Here is a 17,768-nt window from a genome sequence, read left to right on the forward strand (position 1 = left end):
ATCTTGCTGTTGGATGATCTCTGGAACAACTATGCATAGACAAGGTTATTGCATGGCATTATAAAATGTGTTAGCCGTTTTGGTTCAGGGTGCAAGTCTCTGACTCTGGATTCAACCAAAGAGCCCTAGACCATCATGCTTCCTCCATGTTTGACAGTTGGTGTCTCACACTGAGTAACCATCCTTTCGCCTACTTGACGGTGTACAAAACCCCTGCATGATCAACCAAGGATTTCAGATTTGGATTAATTTAAGATCTTCCAGTCTTCACTAGTCCACTGGTGGTGCTTTATGGCCCAGACAGGCCTCTCTTCCTTATTTTGCCATCTTAGCAAAGTCTATCTTACTGCCGCTCGACCTGTCAAACCTGCAGCTTTTCTCTTCACAGTTGAAACTGAGACTTGCTCACTTCGACGTGTGAAGCTGTGCTTAAAGCTGATGTTCTGTGAGCTGCCTGTCACGCAAGCTGTTTGCTCAGGAACTTGTCTTTTGATTCTGTTGTGGCTTTGGGTCTGCCAGACATTTTCCTGTCAGAGGTTCCTGCCATAATGATAACATAATACTACTTCCTGGAACACAATGCTGTTCCATATGATGCTTAAGAGGGTGTAGTAACACTCTGTTCCAACACTGCTTTTGTACAGACAGAGGGTTTTTAAGTAATCAGCAACAGTTGGGACACCTGTAGGAATTGTTACCATTAACCTTCAAGACTTAATTTACTTCCATTGCTGCCAAACAGCTGTAAGTTGTTAACCCATTACTTGTTCGCTGAAAGGCCTTTTTTATATAACTCTGAAAAGTACATTATTTTTCAGTTTTTAGTAACCTATACTTTTTTTTAACCTTTGGCAGTTTACTGCTTGCCTTTGTACCATTTCAGGTTATTCACTGGACTTGAACTGCTTAAATGTAGTTAAAAACAGGAAGAATGTGGGTGTTGTGAAACTTTTGACTGGTAGAATAGATTGTGGCATTTGTATTTTCTGTAATTTTGTTTGTTATTGTTCTGTTGACTTATTCTTCAGAATAACATTTATTTGTATTTTGGTTTGCAAGAATATACACTACATTCAGCATTCAATTATTTTGGTAATCCAGCTATGGAGGCATGCATTTAAAATTGTTTTTAATGGCCGAATACCTTGTCAATGTTGTTACAATCATTACCAATAATTTCTGATTAGGTTGTTTGCTGTCCATGGTGCATAGCTGAGATAGAGCTATACATTTCACGCCAACTTGTCACCTCAAAACCACTCAATATTCTTCGGTAGGGTGACGAGAAGATTAATTCAATAAAATTGTGCTCTACCAACTGAGCTAAACCGGACCTTACTTTAGAATTCTTGTATGAAAATCCTTCGCAAAATGGATAGAAACCTAGCTATACAAACAAATTTTAACATGACCAGCATGTAGTCTAAGATACAAAACCCTATTGAGTTGGCGCCTTTTCAGATAATGTGAATGTGTTGCTTCATCCAGCAGGTGGCATTAGTGGATTATGACAAGGGGTCCAGTTGCAGACATTAATCGGGCCCTTCTCAGTCTTGCCACCCATTGATGGTAAGACATTAGACATCTGGCCCCACCAATGTCAGAGGGAAGCTAAATATTAGTTTTTCTGTTAAACACAGAGAATCGCATCCAAACTTCTGATTTATTTTGCGTTCCCCTGCTGCAGAGGCTGCAAATATCAACTAGTGGTTGCACACCTTGTTATCGACAGACAGATTGCTATACTTTTTGAAGTGTTTTGCTGATCCATAATATCTATTCAGGTGTTATAAAATCTGTCCAAACAAAACTTTACGTCTTTATTTTTGGTTTATGCACCCCTCAACTTCTTTTGCTTGATGGTGCCTCAGTGGAAAAGGTGCGACTACTTTTTTTCTTCTCTCCTTGCCACCTCAATTACCGGTCACTTATGTAAAAAGCAGGTCTGAGAGGACAGAGACTGGAGTTCGGATGATCTAATTGGGAAAAATCCTTTATCCGTGTCTTAATTCTCTCACTGTGATGAGGGCTGGACTACTTTCATACTTAAGTGTTTGAGAGAGAGAACAGGATGAACTAATTATCTTGTGAACTGGTGGCAGTTTTAAGGTGTCCATACATTTTGTACATACAGTCACAAGATAAGGTGATGTGGTAAAATTAAAACCATGAGTAGAATACTGAACCTTGTAGGAGTAAAAGAAAAGCCTGAGTGGAGTGTACATCTGATTTTAAAAGGGAAGAGGAAGATAGGGGATGGTACTGTATTCCTGAAAATCTGGGTGTTTTAGTTCCTGTCGAAAATGCTACGATGAAATCCACATGTAAAAAATGTGTGAAAAAATATGTACTCTCCCTGGAAAGTTCTCTGTTTTTAAGCAAAATTATAAATTGCATTATTTGAATAAGTTAACCCAATTTAATAAATTACAAAAAATTACTTTGAGAACAATTATGCTGGAAAAGTTACACTACCATAAGCAGATGCAGATGATTAGGAAATAATTAGGGAGTGACATGGGAGTGCCAGCCTTCCACAATGATTAGAAACTTGGGCTGATTTGGTATTAATCATTTGGGTGCCAATATCAAATGACCTACATGATATGGCCAAAAGTGTGGACTTCCCTACTGATGATTGAGTTCAGGTGTTTCAGCCACACCCATTGCTCACAGGTGCATAACATCCAGTGCTGGTCAATTTGCTGTCTGAGTCATCCATGAATTCCATATTGTATTAGAGAATTCTTAAGGAGAATATGATGAACCAAACATATATCTTGCAACAGGATAGTGATCTGAAACACAAGTAAAGCGACAACAGAATAGCTCCAAAAAAAATGGATGGTCAAGGAATGCCTGAGTCAAATCCCAAATTATAGTCTTGTTGAAATACTGTGGGAAGACTTAAAGCAGGCTGTGCATGTAAGAAAGCCCTTGAATATGACAAAGTTGAAACAGTACTGTTAAGAATAGTGGGCAGAAATTCCTCCCAGTTGATGTAAGAGACTGATACACTTACAAGGGCTACATGGAAGTTATTTCAGGCAAACGGGATCAGCATATTTTGAAGCAATGGGTGTACTTATTTTTTATTTGTAATTAAATATTTTTTTATTTTTTATTAATACATAATTTCAAAATATAATATTTCAGTCTCAATTGTTATATTAGGTTATATTTATCTGTCAACAGTGTTGAAGTGATGTTGACAGATCCATATGTTGAAATATATGAAAATAATTCAACTTTCTAGGGGTGTATGTACTTTTTCACATGACTGTGTATTGGGTTCCTTAGCCTAGCAATCTGGAAACATATTCCATGTAATTCATAATTTGGTTATGCCATGTAATCCATAATTTGGTTTAGTGAGCCTGGCCCTGTTTCAGAGTGGTAGTGTTTCACAAATCCCATTCATGTCATGGAACCGATATAAGCATTGTCTTTGCTCCAAATCATCAGTTTGTATTTAAAATTGATTCTGAAGTTCACCACAGTCACTTAAAGATGGTTTTAACATGAAGCACAAAAGGAGAGAAATTAAAACAAAGCATCTGTCTATAATTTTTTTGTTAGGTAAATCTCTTGTAATTTAGATAAACTATATCTTCAAATTTAAATACAAAAAAAAACTGACATTAGATCAATGAAATGTCCCAACACAAGGAATGGTATACAAATGGTTTATTAAGTAAAATGGCTTGTTCAAAAGAAAGGCTTGAATTATCCACATATCCTCTCAGCCACCCTCCTCTTCCCCGAGTGTCTGGCCGTCCTCATGTTTTTTCTCGATCTGGGTTCACAGATGCCTTGGCCTTTTGGGCTTGTAGCCTGGGCACGACAGGTTAGCCCTTGTGCACAGTTGCAACGCTCAAGATTTCTCCTCAATTTGGAGTGTTCTTGCAGAAGGCAGACATCTCCCTTCTTTGGGATGCGTTGACATCTTTTTCCAGTTAAATAGCGGACACAGCACAAACCTGCCTCACAGTCTCCAGAACGCACGCACATAGCCATTTCTGCCACTGGAAAAGGAACAGCACAATTAGTTGCAAATTACTGGAAAGTCCTGCAGATTTCCTTTTAACGGGTAAGTTCACCCATGTTTACATGTGGTCTTATTTTCACTGTTTTTGTGCTTGCAGTTTATTTCTCCCAAACCAATATCATTGGTAGGTCTACTGTTTCGAACTTGAAAAGGACAGGAACATCACATGAAAGTTTTTAGTACCAGCCTTTTTTTAAATTGACTTATGAGTTCTAGCTGCTTTAGAAGTGCATGTGCTCTAGGAACTAACATGTAACATAGTAGAGATTATTTATTCTAAGTCATCTGAGAAACAGTTTTCTATTGAAGACCGTCTTAAGTAGACAAAACTCATTATACAGCCATGTAAAGGAGACAAATTCATATCACCTTCTATGGTTTACTTATTAGTGTTATTTATTGAGCTTTTGTCTATTTCATTGCTCAGTGTATTTTTGATTGTATTTATGTAAAAATACAATTATAAATTTTGTAGTGCTTACTGTGTTGTGAGTGGATGGCTAAGTAATGTGACATCACAGCAACTTTGACATAAAAACAAACACAACATGACATTGCCTACAAGTGTGAAAGGGATTTCGGTATGTTGGCACAACTTCAGTAGGTTGTTACAACTTCAGATAAACCATCATAATTATTTGACCAAGAAAAAAGCCCTGGGTGCCCAGCAACATAAGCATGTTAAAAAACCTGTAAAATGCTCCAACACAACTCAAAACATCAGATTGTCATTCTAGGTTACTGTCATCCATAATAGGGGCCATGCTAAGGTGACAACAAATTTTGATTGTAACAAAACCAAAAACATGGTTTGACTGATCAACTACAAGCACAAACATTGAAAACATGTGTACATTTCCTCTTAATTAGCCCTGTGCCAAAGTTTTACCACAAATCTTTCTATGGCAGGACAGTTAGCAGTGCTCAAATATTGTGGCAAGTGTTGGAGGCAATGTATTGAATCAGGCTATTATTTTCTAAACTTTCTTACCTTTCCTTATGTCTTTTTCATCATCAGCTGTAGCAAGTATTTCCTTATTCTGGTTCTTTTTCTGAGGTCCATTGCAGTTATTTCTCTGTTTAAATAAAATAAATGAATTACCACTAAGACATGAGGGTATAAATACAATATATGTAACAATGCTGTTTTGATATATGCTTGATTTGTGGCTTTTTTTCAACAGTTTAAGTGTAAACAAACACTGGGTAGCCTGAAGCCATTTCTGTCTCATGGATGTCAGTACTTAGAGTTGCAAATGTATTTGGACAGTGACAAGGATATACTATTTCAGGGATCTGTACTCCAGAACTTGTATTAGAAATGATACAGTGATGAAAATTAAGTTAGTGTGCACTGTTATTTAGAGGTTTTCATCAATATTGGGTAACTTCGGAAATTACATCAACTCCCATTTTCCTGTCACACAATTACTAGATCAAGCTTCTGACTCCAAAAACGTATCACAAAGGGTCACTAATATCAGACCCAAAAGACATGCTGAGCTCTTACCTTAAAATGAACAGAGGAGGGTAGCATTACGGAAGAGGGGGTGGGGGGTTGTTTAGGATTACCATAATCATGGGAGCATCAATGTGTTTTTAATTCAATTTGAATGCATTCAGCAGATTTCTCTATTTTTCACTCTCTGCCTCCATCACACACACACAGAGAGACATTTATTTACAGGTCTAAATACAGACCCCACAAGTTGATTGCCCTTAATAAATAAACTTTAATTTCCCTAAATTTAACACCAAAACATAGCTTTTTTGATAAATAGAGATAGGACCCGTTTTCCTGATAGTGAACTTTTTCTTAACCACAGTTAAATCACCCGTTATATAGTTAAGCCAGAAACACACGCGCAACACTCACCGATGACAAACCGCAATCCTGATCCTGGCAAGACGGCTTGGTGTTGTGCCGATTAGAGGAGGTATCGGTCCTCCGACGTGCGTTAACGTTATTCTGTACCGCTACCGTTCCACTGTGCGGATGTTCCTGTAAAACAGAATTAGATAATTATTTCGATTAAAAATAGAGACATGAATGACACTTCAAACACCTGCAAAACGCACTTTAATTGTCACTGCAGCGCAGGTGCCCTTACCTGTTCCAACACATCCTCCACTTCTTTGGAGGATCGGATTACATTGGAGTCGAGGCTGCGCACACAACAATGAGAACACATGACAAGTAGAGCGATTGTAGGTGTCCACATTGTTGACCGAATAAAATGGCACAGCACAGTTTAATGAAAAAATATATAATGCAGAACAGAAGACGAACCTACTTTTCTCTGAGCAAAGTTGTAGGATCCTAATACTTATAACCCTCCACCGGCCGCCCACCCGCACATTAAAGCTCACATTTTTTTCACAGCAACACCAAAATCCACACCAATCCCTCCCCCCAACACAAATAGTCCCTTTGAAACGTATTTTTAATAAATAGGAAATATTCTTTGAACAAACCGCATCAGTCGACGTGGATGAGTGCAACATCCTGGCCGACCGGAACTATTGTATAATGCGGCTCTCTTCAGAACTAGATAGTTGTATGCTATGGGGGGAATAGTCGTAAATTTTAGAATTGAAATCCGTTTGATGGTCAGAGACCACTATCTATCACTTCTGTAATTATTATAATTAGGCGGTTAACTGAGTGTCTAAATTAATGTAGTAGGCTTTAAATGTGTTACCTCCAAGTTATTTTCATGATGTTCTAATTCTCTAGGTTATTTCATGCAAAGTCAAACACCTTCATCCTGTGCACCTTTTTCTTGGTCAATCTCTTAATCTTTTTTTTTATGTCAAAAAGAGAGCAAGCATTAACTAGATCAGAGGACTGACTTGAGGGGATGATTCTGTCCATTATGTTTAATGCTTACCTAAATCTAAATATATTATATGGGTACTGTCCATGATCTTAAATGCAGACAGTATATTGAATGAACATAATCATTGGGTTATATTAAATAATCTACGACCAGTCTCTGTGACTGGACAGGGCTGTTAGGCAAAAGGGACCTGCTAAGATGGAGGAAAATATAACAGCCAGTGACTATAATTTAGGCAAAGGAAATATCATGATATATATGAGTTATCCCTCTTAAATTGGCTTCGCACATTCAGAGTGGTGTGCATTGCTGAATTCTCAAAATCCACTATTTTCTGATCTGAACAATTCTCCCCTTTTGACATTTGCATATCATCCAATGAACAAACAAGTGCCTTTGGGTTTTCCATCAGCCTGCGTCAAATCTTACAGTGATGAGTGGATGTGCTACCTTTTGTTGACAGTTTACAAGACTCTCACTGGTACACTGTAGCGCTACAGGGACCTGTTGACAGAGCCCATTAGACAAAGATGCAATGCAAACACGCCCAGCTGAAAAGACCAGGTTGCTCCACAGTTTGAAAAGGGTTAATTTGTCTGAGATGGGAGATAAAGGCTTTTTTGTAAGCAGCCCTAGGTTATACCCCTCACCCGCCTACACTCTTCAATAAAGAGCAGCAGATGTACACAATTACTCTGCTCTGTGACGCAGAGCCAGCTCAGGTCAGGGGAGTGTGTGTGTGTGTGTGTGTGTGTGTGTGTATATGTGTGTGTGTATGTGTGTGTGTGTGTACGTGCACATGCCTGTGTTTGCAAGGGGGGTTGTGTCTTATGTGAAAGGGTCAGACATAGAGGGGACTAACTTACGAAACAAGGGCAACTACAGGAAGCCTTTAAAAGAGGAACAGGAGGCTGAATCCACCACTTGTGCCTGATGCGGATCTGCAGGATGCATCTCAAGGTAAGATGTCTTGGCTCAGGTCCAGTTGGACCCTTTACCGTAGACCTGAGTGTAATGCATGAGGCTAATCAATCTTAGAAATGTGAATTTTTTCTTGTTTTGTAATCAATAGAGAGGCTCTCCAAATAATGGATGAGTTAGGACTCAAACCTGAATTGTTATCCAATGTTATCAATTGGTTTGATCCCACCAGTCACATGCAGTAACCATATGCTTACTAATATGAGGATTTGTAGTGAATGTAGGATTTTAGAAGAAATGCTAATGTATGACATGTTTCTCAGCAAACCGGATGTGAGGAAATTATTGACAATCCTGACTTAGTCCGTTATCACCGTTGTTACTGAAAAGGTGTTCATTTCACAGACAGTTGCAGCTTTGTGTACTGAGCTCATTGCACACCTGTTCCTGAGTAACATGTTGTCTAAGGAGACATGATGGAGCTGTGCAATCAGATGTTTGTTTGATATGGACCAGTCCTTATCTGCAGCGCATGAGCATCGCATCAGGCTGCACTTTGCCTCAACCAGAACAGATCACAGGCTCTGAGAGGGGCCCTGGTGGAAATCTAATCCTATTGCCAGGAGAGGAAAAAAACACTATCCTGAGAGCCAAATGTCTCTCCAGGAATACTCTGCCTGGTTATCTAGGCAGCAGCCACCAGCTCAGTCCATTAGCTCATACAATTACTGCAGCCCAGACTAGGCCATCCAAGCTTATTCAATTGAGACAGATGAATGGTGAGTATTGACTGCAGGATAGGGGAAGGGACAGGTAATGTCAAGGCTGTACACTAATGACAACAGAACCCTTCACATCAGCTACAAATACAGTTTTATATAGGGAATATAGAGAAAGAGACTACCTGAAGAAGTTGGTTGTTTGGACTTATAGATAGAAGCTAGTTTAAATTTACTAAAAACATTTTTATTATTTAATTTGTAATTAGTTTGGAGTTTCTTAAATTAGTCTTTCCGAAGTAGTTGAACTGTAGTTAGTTTGGAATGACTTATAAATTGCCTTCCTGAATTTGTTATTTGTGGTTTGTTTAGACTCATTTCAAACAAATAGCCAGGACAGTTGTAGGTACATCTTCTTGTTAAAAAAAAATTTTGTTTAGTAATGTTTTTTAATTCTAGGATTTTTTCCTCTTGCAAAACAGAGAGTTGTTCTGTAGCTACAGGCCCAGGAAATGTGGCGAGCTATGCGGCTGTTTAACCCCGTGGTGGGGCTGCGGGAATGGCTCCGACAGAGCCGAGGCTCTCCCAGACTGGTGCTGGTTGTTGTGTGTGTTGCCCTGCTACTGGATAACATGCTCCTCACTGTCGTTGGTGAGTTCAGAATATCAAAGCACAAACACACACACATATGGCTTCCATATAAAGAAATGAACTATTTCAGCTGCAGGGCCAACAGTGCAGAAAACAAATCTATGGCATTTGCCTGACCCCTAGATCACATGGAGAATAAATCAGGCCGACAGGGAGCAGCATTACTTCTCATCCAATAGACCCCACATGCATGCAAGGGCCTCAGAGGCGAAAAGGGTTCACCTACCTTTTCTTCTGCCTGTGTTTTAAAGTGCACAGTCTCCCCCAAAGCCAAATGTGTCATGTCTATTCTCTCCTAGTGCCTATCGTCCCAACCTTTTTATATGCCCTGGACCACCCGACACAGGACCCCTCCATCCAGCCCTACACACAGAGGCCCCCAGAGGAGGGCTACGGCGTGGCGTCGGTCCACTCTTTCTACGACAACATTTCTTACCATCTCAGGGGCTCTGAGAGAAATGTGTCTGAGGTCCTCCTATTCGGCAACTCCAGCAACTCCAGCCAGGCTGAAGATAACGCATGCCAGGAGGACAATGACTTCTTGGACAAGGAGAATGTTCGTGTGGGACTCCTCTTTGCCTCCAAGGCTTTGGTACAGCTCCTGGTAAACCCATTTGTTGGTCCCCTGACAAACAGGTACATGTTCCATCTCCAAGTGTTTTTTCTATGCCAAAACCCCAGCTAGGATGTTTCTCAACTTCTCATTGATTCAAAATTAAGATATTGGTTTTGAGGCCTCTTTGTGGCAGGGAGTTCCCCAAGTACTGATTTTAAAGAACCCTGGCTTGTGTTCCTAAAAAACTGAAATTAATGAAAATGTTCTATGCCAGGATTTCATTAGCCATTCCAATAGGGGAAATATAGTGACTTCGGAAAGTATTCAGACCCATTAACTTTCTCCACATTTTGTTGTGTTAGTGACTTAATTTGTAATTGATTACAAACATATTTTGCGCCATCAATCTACACACAATGCCCCATAATAACAAAGCAAAAACAAGCTTTTAAAAACGTGTGCATTTTTTTTTTTTAAACACAGTATCTCGAAATTGAGCTCAGGTGCATTGTGTGTTCTTTGATAATTTTTGAGATGTCTTTATTAAATTTTAAAACAAATTCTAATGATTGGACCAAAAACCAAGCCATGAAGTCCAAGGAACTCTCTACAGTCTTCTAAAATAGGTATGTGTCAAAGCATAGATCTGGAGAATGTTTTAAAAGATTGCTAAAACATTGAAAAATCCCAGAAACAAAATAGAAATGGAAATGGTCAAATGGAATACTTTTTTAATCTTCCTAAAGCTGGACATCCAGCAAAGCTAAGTATCTGGGCAAGAAAAGCCTTGGTCAGTGAGAGTTTCAGAGTTCCTCTGCAGAGTAGGTGCTGTAGAACCAGCCAGCACTCTATCAATCAGGCCGTGTCTAGATGGAATTCAAAAGTCCATGAGGAAAAATATTTTCTAGTCTGATGAGACAAAAATTGAACAAGTAGGGATGAATGCCAAAGGTTTTGTCTGGTGAAGACAACATATATTGTTCATCACCTGGAAAGTGCCATCACTAAGGTGAATCAAGACGGTGAGAGCATCATGCTATAGAGATGCTTCTCAAGGAAAAGGACTGTTAGACTGGCCAGAATTTTTTGAGAAAAATGAACAAAGCAAAATGCTAAGAGGTGCTTGAAGAAAACTTAATCCAGACTGCCCAAGACCTCAGAATGGGGCAAAGATGAATCTTTCAGCACAACAACAACCCGGGGCACACAGTCGAGACAAAGCTGGAGTGGCTTCAGGACAAGACTGAATGAGCTTCAGTGTCACAGCCAAAGCCTTGACTTGAACCCCATTGAACAACGTGTGGAGAGACCTGAAGATTTCAGTTCACTGACGCTCCTGATTCAATCTGATATAGTTTGAGATGATCTACATGAAAGAATGGGAGAAACTGCCTAAATCCAGTTGAGCAAATGTGACATACCCAAGAAGACTAAAGGTGTGATCACTGCCAAAGGCATTTCTACACAATACTGAATTAAGGGCTTATTTAAGTGGAATATTATTTAAGTGGAATATTTAATTTTTTCACTTAAAATCTGTCAGGTTTTTATCATTTGACTCAAATGTCATAAAACATGTTCATGCTTTGTCATTATGGGTTTCTGTGTTTAGGTTGATACTTTTTTTTATGTGTCATGAACTATAACACAAGAACATTTGGAGGATACTTTCTGAAGGCACTTTGTGAATGGTGAAATGATTATGGTTTTTGATATATATCATGAATAGGTCTGAGGTCAAGACAGGCTTAGAAGATCATATGTTTGGTTTCATGGATATTATATCAATCTAAAGCCTTTATATACTTAGCATTAGTCAGTTGCTAAGTTAATATAGCAGGTTCAAAAGAAAGCTTTCCGCTTACCAGATCAAACATAAACGTAAAGATTTATTATTTGTTGCACCCATACCTCTTCAGTGGGAAGTTCCTTCTTTTATTGGTATCTTAACCAATAGAGACTCTGGGCCCCTGTGATAAGGAAAGCTAAGCCTGACGGGATCATCGGATACAAATATCTACTCCTTAAACAATGGTGGGCACTGTGCCCAGAGGACAAGCTTAGAAACGCATTGGGCTTATTTTGGACAGATTTTGGCAAGCATTACCCCTGTCAAATCGCCTCTTCCTCTCTGGCTAAGCCAGTTGGTTGGATATCAAAGGCTTGCCTGAATTTGTAGTTAAACGAGATTTGATTACTCCAAATACTAGCATTACTAAATAGTGGCCCAGCACCATCCGGATTGAAGGGTGATGACCGGAGGGGCTTTTTTTCCTGTTCGCGCTCTAGTCACTCCTTGTTGATAGTCGGGCTCCTTGTTGTTTTGCTAACTTCCTGGTTATGCAACCACTGTGATAAGAAGCATCTCAGCTCAGCATCGCATATATCGGAGGAGGCATGTACTGATCTACAAGGCTAAAGGGACGTGTTGTAATGACACAATGATAAAACTACAAATTGGACCAACGGGGTCAAATTAGATTTTATAAACATAATTTTGTTATCTATTCCCTCCAGGATTGGATATCACATACCAATGTTTGCCGGCTTCATCATAATGTTTGTATCAACAATAAGTAAGCATGCCTGGCACCTACACACTTTCAAACTTATAGTACACAACTATCAATGTTAAGACTTGATATGTTTACCACAGAGCAGTCAGCGTAACAGTGATTGTTGTGTTTGGCGGTTGTCAGTGTTTGCCTTCTCAGGTACATACGCCTTGTTGTTCTTTGCTCGCTCTCTTCAGGGAATCGGTTCCTCATTCTCTTCCGTGGCAGGTACTGTGTGTGCTATGTCTTTTGTCACAGTTTTGAGCTAATTCCCATGTGTTGCTTTGGCATCTCATTATTTGGATAAAAATAAAATGTTCTCCCATAGGCCTGGGAATGTTGGCCAGCGTGTACACAAATGATGAAGAGAGAGGCGTAGCCATGGGCATTGCTCTGGGTGGACTGGCAATGGGCGTTCTCAGTGAGTTACTCGACTTTGTTATTTTTATAACAGAAATCTCTTTATAATTGTAAAAATATTATTATTGTATGTCTCACTAACCAGTGGTAGACATAGGGGTATGCTATTCTTATCCTGCAAAGTCCAGATCCTGCTGTTTTTCTGTTTCACCTCATCATTAACTGAACCCTGGCTTTGAGATCCAGAGTTGAGCTTCAGTATGCAGAACATGGCGCTTGTAATGGCCATTTTGTGGGCTTAATTCCCACTGTGGCCACCCTTATGAAGATATTTGCAAGCAATTTCAATCATTTAGGATAGAAGTGCAAATGGTAATGAGGAATGGTGTCATACATTGCTAGTCGGACCTGATATCTTTATCATGTCATCTATTATCAGTTGGAATTTCTGGTAAATCTCTTTCACAGTTGGAGCACCATTTGGAAGCGTGATGTATGAATTTGTGGGAAAGTCTGCACCATTCTTAATCTTGGCCTTTTTGGCAGTATTTGATGGAGGTAAGCAAATCAACACATTTCTAATACTATTATATTAAGAAATTATTTTATATAAGTGTTAAGTATACATCGACTATTTTACATTTTACAACAAAATTGCATGAAAGGGTTATGGTTAAGTTCATGGTTAGTGGTACATTTTGAGTGAGATTTATGAATACGGATACTACTACAGTGTAAGTAAAATTAATAACATTTGTTATGTAATACTTATTGTTACTAAATTCCAAATCAATGTCTCTATACAAACACAGTGCTACAGCTCTGCATACTTCAGCCATCAAAGATTTCACCAGGGGTGAGCTTTCTTTTACCATGTATTTTAAAAATTATTCAGCAAATTGTGAAGAAAAATGTCCTCCACATTCAGTGTACAAAATCTTATATGTTAGATACCACCCATCAGCTGCCAGTATAAAGCTCATGTCAATTAATCTTTCCTCGATTACTCGTAAGTTACTCATAAGTACCCATCTCCTCTGCTATAAAGTGGGTGAGGTGATAGAATGTGAGAAACAAAGGAAAGACTGAATGAGATAATTTAGAAGGCACACAACAGAAGCCATTGTGCAATATTGTTTAATAGAGTCCTCCATCCTGTTTAGAAGAACCTGGTCTTTCCATCTCCTCTGGCCTAACTTTTCACATTGACTTACAGAGCGTGGAGGGCACTCCTTTGCTTACCCTGCTGAAGGATCCATACATTCTCATAAGTGCAGGTGAGACTTGACCATTAGTGCAATCAACCAGAGAGGAAGGCTATAGTCAGAATACTAATAATCCCCTATCTGCTATTTAGTGTATTAAATCTGACCAGCAACCATCACATGCTGGTCAAATGTGATGGACTACATAGGCAATGGGGAACTTTATAGGGAACGGGGCATCTTTTTAAATGTGGTCAGAGTCATCTGACAGAAGTGAGCTAACCTTGGTGCTATGGTTTCAGGCTCTCTGTGCTTCGCCAACATGGGAGTCGCCATTCTGGAGCCCACACTACCCATCTGGATGATGCAGACCATGTGTTCTCCTAAATGGCAGCTTGGTACATTCACCCGTGTTTCCAAATGTCCCTGTTAAACATTCTTCTTATTTGATTTCAAATATATTTTCTAGCGACTACACCCAGAACAATACAGAATCAGAATTTGCCGAGAACATGTGCCCAGAATTTGGGGAACAATAGAGATTTTATATCCACCAGTCAACTGAATAGAGTGGATTAAGTGGCTACCTTTCAGTTGTCTGACTAGGTTTTACATTTCATTTCATAGGAATGGCTTTCCTACCAGCGAGCATTTCTTACCTTATAGGCACCAATCTATTTGGGTTGTTGGCTAACAAAATGGGAAGGTAGGTTTTCTGCTTCTATTCGTTCCTACCTAATGTATCAATGACTTACATATGAAAGCACCTCACTGTCTCTTTGTTGTTGGTCATTAAAGATCTTACTTAAGACAAGTCATGTGTGTCTGGAATGTTCTGGTGTTTTCGTCTCCTCAGATGGTTGTGTTCCATGATAGGAATGTTTATAGTCGGCATCAGTCTGCTTTGCGTGAGTATTATCTCCTGTCAATCTTTTTGGCTCTGCAGGACCATCTAGTAGTTACAAAAATAAGCATCATATTCTTGTCCCATAGGTTCCTTTTGCAAAGAACATCTATGGTCTGATTGGTCCAAATGCAGGCCTGGGGTTTGCTATTGGTAGGTGAGATTGTCATATACAAACGTGAATAAAGACAGTGTGAATCACTGTTTTACCTAATAACTTTCTTCTGTGTTTTTTAGGAATGGTAGACTCCTCTATGATGGCCATAATGGGATACTTGGTGGATATTCGCCATGCCTCCGTCTATGGCAGCGTTTATGCCATTGCTGATGTTGCATTGTGTATGGGTTTTGCCATTGGTAAGTAATCATTATTCATTATTTTGTCCTCTGCTTCCACACGCTTACAGCATATACAGTAAATGGAACTGTAAGATCCCTGTCTTCCCATCCTAGCCTGAGTGCCACAATGTTTGTGTCATCCTTCCAAACCCTGTCATGTTTTGCATACCGTAGAATTGGAGTAATGGTACAAACCGCTAATCAGGTTAATCCCAGCCAAGGGCAGTCTGAGAAGTGACATGGGATGGCTCGTCCAACCCATGTGGACCGTCTGTCTCCTGTGTCATTGTGATGCAGGTCCATCGACAGGGGGCGCCTTGGTCAGGGCCATTGGATTCCCTTACCTCATGGTGTTCATTGGCATCATCAACATCCTCTACGCTCCCCTGTGCTTCTTCCTGCGGAACCCTGCCGTCAGGGAGGAGAAGATGGTGAGTGGTATTTCCTATTTTGCTCTCCAGCAACTCCGGTTTTAATCCCGACCCACCACAATGTCTGGGGTGATGCGCCCCAACACATCCCGGGAAGAGAGGCTTGCGCTCCAATGTGATTGTATCACTGCCAGCTAACAGACAATCAGCTTAAGATGCAAAAAGAAGGTGTATTAGCTAAGGGTATAATTTTACACAACAGTGCCCCTTTTTGATGTGGGTTTTACTGGAGAATTATCATCATTGCGGTTGAAGATGAGGGTCATGCACTTCAAAGCTAACTAAAAATATTATGTATAATTGAACAGTAAAAGGTATAAATGAATTACACTGAATAATTTAAGTGTTAGATTCAAATGTAAAAACAATGCTGATTCCCCCAAATTGTCAGTGGTTGTATGCCATCAAATCATGTAATCTCTAACGGTATATAATTGTGTCTTTTTACACTTGTCTTATAGGCCATAATAGACCAGGAATGTCCTTTGCATAGGAAGAGCTACAACACACAGAAGGGGTGTCGTGAGTTCCCTTTGAGTGACGAAAGCGAAGAGGAAACAGAGGAGTAACTTGGCACAAAACACACACATACACTCACATTTGGTTTTCAGCACGTTCAGTGATAGACAGAAATGTTGAAGTTATCTCATATTGTCAGAAGTAAAATGATGACCATAACAGGCTTTCTGTCACCACCATTTAGCACCATTTGCTGATGTCCTCTGAACTGAAAGTTACTTGAAATAACAAACAATAGCAACTGTGTTGTTGGTATTGCATATGCATAGTCACAGTAAGATGTTGCATTTCATTTCTCATCATTCTGATGTGTGTGTGTGTGTGTGTTTGTATGTGTACATCATTTAACTTGGTTTCTGTCAGTCTGTGCATCCTTATGTACTAAGAGCTAAATATAAAACTTGTCTGGGCTCAACAAAGATTAAATGATAAGCTTGAAAATGATTATGGTTTTGCAGTTGAACACGGCTACCTCTATATTAATTTCTTGATCCTACTGCATGAATTAGTCTCCTCCAATGTTTCACAAACAAACGTATATAAGACACTGTGTTTCTAGATAACTATCTTGAACAATGCCTATTCCAAGACATTTTTCTAATTGCATAATATAACCTATCCACAATCACAACATTTAATTAAGTTATTTACTTGGCCCAATTAGAAAACAAACCTAGCTCAGTGCATTTAAAAGCACAAATCTTTGAGATAAAATGCTGTAAAGTGCAATTTCCTGAGTTTTAGCTTTGTCTCTTTGTATCAATCAATCAGCTGTTGTGTGATCTAGGGAAAGAGCTATCTTGCCTCACATTTAATTTCCTCCTTGGCTTTAGCAAACATCTCACCATTTTAAATGTCACTTTAGTCCCTACATAGAGTGTTCTCTACTTTTACCCTGGGGCCCATTTGCACTTTGGGTAATAGGCTAGGTTGCATTTGAGAAGGGTGGGTTTTTCTAATGATGAACAGATAGATGCAGCAATGGAGGGCAAAGGAGAGCAAGATCAACATCATTGTGGCTTCACATATCTGAAATCTGGCCCTTAAATGACATATTGCAACATATGCAAGTGACACAAGGCAAATGGTTAAAACCAAATATATTTAATTGCACATTATTCCTGCTAAAGTAAGTGTAATATGGGTGTACTGATAACCAGGATAGATCCAATAAAACTCTCCAGGATGATGTCATGGAAAGATTCAACAAAGTATAAAAAGAGTCTCAAAAACAGTGGTCAGTATTATCCAGGTAGCACATTTAGGATGTTCATAAACAAAATACATTATTTTTGTATGATTTCTCCAATCAATCTGTCTTGAATTAATGTTTTGTCAGTGTGCTTCCCATCAATGATGTTCCACTCCACTCCCGGTCACCAGACCAAACCTTTCGAGGTTTATTCTGTGATGACGGAGTAAGAAAAGAAGTGTGTATTTAACTGAATATGGCATACCTGTTTGACGTTTCAGATAAGCGTGTCTGATGATAATAAAATAGAACTGCATCATTTTGATTGAGTAATCACAGTGTCAAATAACCTAACCTGGACATCATTACCATCCATATGAGTCAATTCTATTACTGTTTTATTAGTGGTCAAACCAATAGCACAATCATCATTGAGATTTAAAAATGTTCATTACATTTAACTAACATATGCTGTTTTAATTCCTTTTATATTATTTATTCAAACACAAACAAATAAAGAACATGGCT

General features: G+C 39.2%; 2 protein-coding genes across 4 annotated transcripts; one reads left to right on the forward strand and one right to left on the reverse strand.

Moving 5' to 3' along the window:
• Window positions 1–3,672: 3,672 nt before the first annotated feature.
• LOC105014046 (dickkopf-related protein 4-like) lies at window positions 3,673–6,601 on the reverse strand. 3 transcript variants are annotated; one of them, XR_002197609.3, is made up of 5 exons: window positions 6,343–6,479; window positions 6,160–6,214; window positions 5,925–6,050; window positions 5,040–5,124; window positions 3,673–4,025 (listed from the first exon to the last, which is right to left on the reverse strand). XR_002197609.3 is itself a non-coding variant. In XM_010876024.2 (5 exons), the coding sequence occupies exons 1-5, from the start codon at window positions 6,526–6,528 to the stop codon at window positions 3,727–3,729; spliced, it is 570 nt and encodes a 189-aa protein (XP_010874326.1). In that variant the 5' UTR covers window positions 6,529–6,601; the 3' UTR covers window positions 3,673–3,726. The 3 variants fall into 3 exon arrangements, 2 of the variants coding, with proteins under 2 accessions (XP_010874326.1, XP_010874325.1); XM_010876024.2 differs by lacking the exon at window positions 6,343–6,479 and adding an exon at window positions 6,524–6,601; XM_010876023.2 differs by lacking the exon at window positions 6,343–6,479 and having other exon boundaries at window positions 6,160–6,332.
• Window positions 6,602–7,758: 1,157 nt separating this feature from the next.
• LOC105014047 (chromaffin granule amine transporter) lies at window positions 7,759–16,492 on the forward strand. The gene is made up of 16 exons (XM_010876026.3): window positions 7,759–7,848; window positions 9,011–9,179; window positions 9,479–9,815; window positions 12,253–12,311; window positions 12,435–12,518; window positions 12,619–12,711; window positions 13,119–13,208; window positions 13,463–13,506; window positions 13,867–13,927; window positions 14,158–14,253; window positions 14,483–14,561; window positions 14,712–14,763; window positions 14,849–14,912; window positions 14,997–15,116; window positions 15,396–15,529; window positions 15,991–16,492. The coding sequence occupies exons 2-16, from the start codon at window positions 9,041–9,043 to the stop codon at window positions 16,096–16,098; spliced, it is 1,560 nt and encodes a 519-aa protein (XP_010874328.2). The 5' UTR covers window positions 7,759–7,848; window positions 9,011–9,040; the 3' UTR covers window positions 16,099–16,492.
• The last annotated feature ends 1,276 nt before the right edge of the window (window positions 16,493–17,768 follow it).

Source organism: Esox lucius, chromosome 13 (assembly GCF_011004845.1).
Source record: "Esox lucius isolate fEsoLuc1 chromosome 13, fEsoLuc1.pri, whole genome shotgun sequence".
Classification (NCBI taxonomy): Eukaryota; Metazoa; Chordata; class Actinopteri; order Esociformes; family Esocidae; genus Esox; species Esox lucius.